This window comes from Ictalurus punctatus, chromosome 22 (genome assembly GCF_001660625.3).
Source record: "Ictalurus punctatus breed USDA103 chromosome 22, Coco_2.0, whole genome shotgun sequence".
Classification (NCBI taxonomy): Eukaryota; Metazoa; Chordata; class Actinopteri; order Siluriformes; family Ictaluridae; genus Ictalurus; species Ictalurus punctatus.
In genome coordinates, this window is record NC_030437.2 from 20010436 (window position 1) to 20013796 (window position 3361).

A 3361-nucleotide genomic window follows, 5' to 3' on the forward strand; every position below is an offset into this window, starting at 1 on the left:
GAGCGGAGGAGTGGAGGAGAGGAAGAGTAGAGGATCGGAGGAGAGTAGGAGCGGAGGAGCGGAGGAGAGGAAGAGTAGAGGAGTGGAGGAGTGGAGGAGTGGAGGAGAGTAGGAGAGTAGGATCGGAGGAGTGGAGGAGTGGAGGACAGTAGGATCGGAGGAGTGGAGGAGAGTAGGGGTGGAGGAGAGGAAGAGTAGAGGATCGGAGGAGTGGAGGAGAGTAGGAGTGGAGGAGTGGAGGAGTGGAGGAGAGGAAGAGTAGAGGATCGGAGGAGTGGAGGAGAGGAAGAGTAGAGGATCGGAGGAGTGGAGGAGCGGAGGAGCGGAGGAGCGGAGTGAAGCGTTGACGAGTTCTGCGTATTCTTGACTGTGAAACGCGGTGTGTTTGAGTGGAGATTGAGTAACGCAGTGAGTTTATCAGTGACTCGCTGTGCAGTCTGAGTGGAGGCGCTGATGCACGTTCCTCCAGAGCTTCCTCTTCAAACCTTAACTCTGAAATATGATCGTCCGTTCGTCTCTGACGTCTCGTCTTAACGTCTGCTGATGAAAAAGCGTCTCAGCCTGATGCAGAGTCCGGCCGAGCGCGCGAACGCGCACACGCACAACACACACACACACACACACACACAGACACACACACACCGCCGTGACAGAGCGCTGAGGCGCCAGTCCGTCACGCAGACAGAGGGGAGGCCGTGTGTTCTTCAGCTCCCTCAGTGTCTGGGGTGTTTAATCCAGTTCCGGATCATCCACTTCTGTCCCGAGCAGCGCTGCAGAACCAACCGCAGCCCAAAACTCGCCTCCTTAGACATCTCCACCTCCAGACAGCGGCCCGTGTCTCTGTTTATAATCGGACCGTTCTGAAAAATATAAACACTGTCTGAACATCTCTCTGTCTTCTATTAGATCTCTTTCTATCTTCATATCTATCTGTCTGTCTGCGTTTCTGTCTGTCTGTGTTTCTGTCTGTTTCTGTCTGTGTTTCTGTCTGTTTCTGTCTGTCTGTCTGCGTTTCTGTCTGTCTGTGTTTCTGTCTGTCTGTCTGTGTTTCTGTCTGTTTCTGTCTGTCTGTGTTTCTGTTTGTTTCTGTCTGTCTGTCTGTGTTTCTGTCTGTTTCTGTCTGTCTGTCTGCGTTTCTGTCTGTTTCTGTCTGTCTGTGTTTCTGTTTGTTTCTGTCTGTCTGTCTGTGTTTCTGTCTGTCTGTCTGTGTTTCTGTCTGTTTCTCTCTGTCTGTCTGCGTTTCTGTCTGTCTGTGTTTCTGTCTGTTTCTGTCTGTCTGTGTTTCTGTCTGTCTGTCTGCATCTCTGTCTGTCTGTCTGCATTTCTCTTTGTCTGTGTTTCTGTCTGTCTGTCTGCATCTCTGTCAGTCTGTCTGCATTTCTCTTTGTCTGTGTTTCTGTCTGTCTGCATTTCTGTCTGCGTTTCTGTCCGTCTCTCTGTCTAATTTTCTGTCTGTCTGTCTGTCTGCATGTCCATCTGTCTGTCTGCGTTTCTTTCTCCGTTTCCTTTTCTGGTAGTACATAAGACCGGGCGATATGATAATAAATCGATATCGCAGTATATTAGTATCATGGGGTTAATATGGTTGATATCGTCATTGATATGTTCTGAATATTCAAGTCTAATATTGTCATTTTTACTCCTCATTAAACTATTTTTAATAAATAAATAAATATATTTTAGCATTCTTCATAATATGGCTCTACTAAATATCATGATACATATCACGTATTAACGCAACATACTGAAATGTGATATATTTGCCATGTCACGCCCTTAGCATTAAACCCACGTTGTACACCTGACTGTGCTGCACATTAAAAGGACATACAGCACTGATGATGCAGTAAATAATTCACTGTACCTGTGTGAAGTCCCAAAGTCTCTGTGAGGATCGCGACACTGCGTCACATTTCTTTAAGCTCGGCGTTCGACCCCGCCCATCGTCAATCAGACATTTAGTGTCCGGTAAAAACGTGGTAGAGCCCAGGGGTCCTAACTGCAGCACGCCCTCTGTAGAGTACCGCGCTAACTGGAAGAGAAAATCAGAGGAAAACTGGTTAGAAAAAGTAAAAAAAAAACAGCATGATTTGATCTGAGGCGATTCCTATTACAAACAAGCACACAAGAACAAGACAGCGTTCCACTGTGAAGCTCATGAAGCCACGACGCTCGGAGCTCTTCGGATTCCTTACTGAATTAAATCAACTTTTACTTATCCCCAAGGAGGCAATTAGTGGCTGCACATATTAATTCTCATCATCAAAACAGCAGAAAGACATCGCATCCATCACGTTAACAACCGTCTGGTGGACGCTCTTATTCTGAGAAGTACTTCCAGAATCTGAAAGGCTTCATAATGCAAATAATCATCTGGCCAATCAGGTCAGAGCTCAGGGGGCAAGAGGAAACTTCAGTAGTGGATCGTTACAAAAGCCACTGCAGCATGTTGTGAGGGAAATGTTTCCATGGAGATCACAGCACATAACGTATATGTTCGGTGTCATTTACATTGAGCTTGTTGACTCAAATCGACGAATTCATTAAGTAGCATTACCTGTAGCTGCAGGGCTGGATAAATCACTAACCTGAGTCATCTCCACCTGCATACCCACCTCCATTCACCTACGTAGTACAGGTACTTTCAAAATGTGGAACGTCTCTGTATTCTCAGAATGAGTCTCTGTATAATCTGCCGGTGTTCTGACCCCCGCTCTGGACTCTGATAATGATTCCTAAATAAACAGCATGCTGATTAAGAGGTTAAGCGCGCTACTCTTTTCTGAATCGCACCACCTGCTACGCATGTGTCCGACTGTTGGTAAGAGATTGACTTTTGTAACTAGGCATCATGAATTAGCTTGAACGGACGCTAGAAGATCTTTCCAGAAATCAGGAAACGGAAAGGACGTGAAACAGCGGCAAAACTACACCAAATATAAAAAAGTGCAGAACAAAAACCGTTCTGTAACTCAACGCTAGCATAACATGGAGCTGAGGGAAAACGAAGACGCTAGCTAGACTCTAATGACGTCTTTACGAAGCTCGAGACTGAAACACGATGCTTCATCACCAGAGACACTATCTTGGGAACCTGTCGTACTTCTGAGTTAAGCCATGCTAGCTACATATTAGTTGGACTTGTGTGTAAGAATAACATAACAGTGGCTTAGCGTAGTTATGGAAAAGTGCGCTTTATATAGAAAATTAGCACAACGCTCATCGCCATGTTTTCAGGTTTATAATCAGCATGACTTGGCTTTGAATAAAATAAATCCAGTTAAAGGAAATCAGCACCACTGCACCATGACAGCAGGAGACCCCCCCGCCCCCCCGCAACACACACACGCGTGTTAATGCT

At 46.0% G+C, this 3361-nt stretch overlaps 1 protein-coding gene across 2 annotated transcripts in view; it reads right to left on the reverse strand.

Annotated features, from left to right (window-relative positions):
- Positions 1 to 358: 358 nt before the first annotated feature.
- The window catches only part of galnt9 (polypeptide N-acetylgalactosaminyltransferase 9), a 73432-nt gene continuing 70429 nt past the window's right edge, over positions 359 to 3361 (reverse strand). For both annotated transcript variants that reach the window (XM_017452365.3, XM_017452366.3), the window contains 2 exons: positions 1865 to 2032; positions 359 to 860 (listed from right to left, as the gene is read on the reverse strand). In XM_017452365.3, coding sequence (XP_017307854.1) covers positions 714 to 860; positions 1865 to 2032 — 315 coding nt within the window. In that variant the 3' untranslated portion in view covers positions 359 to 713. The remainder of the gene's footprint in view (positions 861 to 1864; positions 2033 to 3361) is intronic.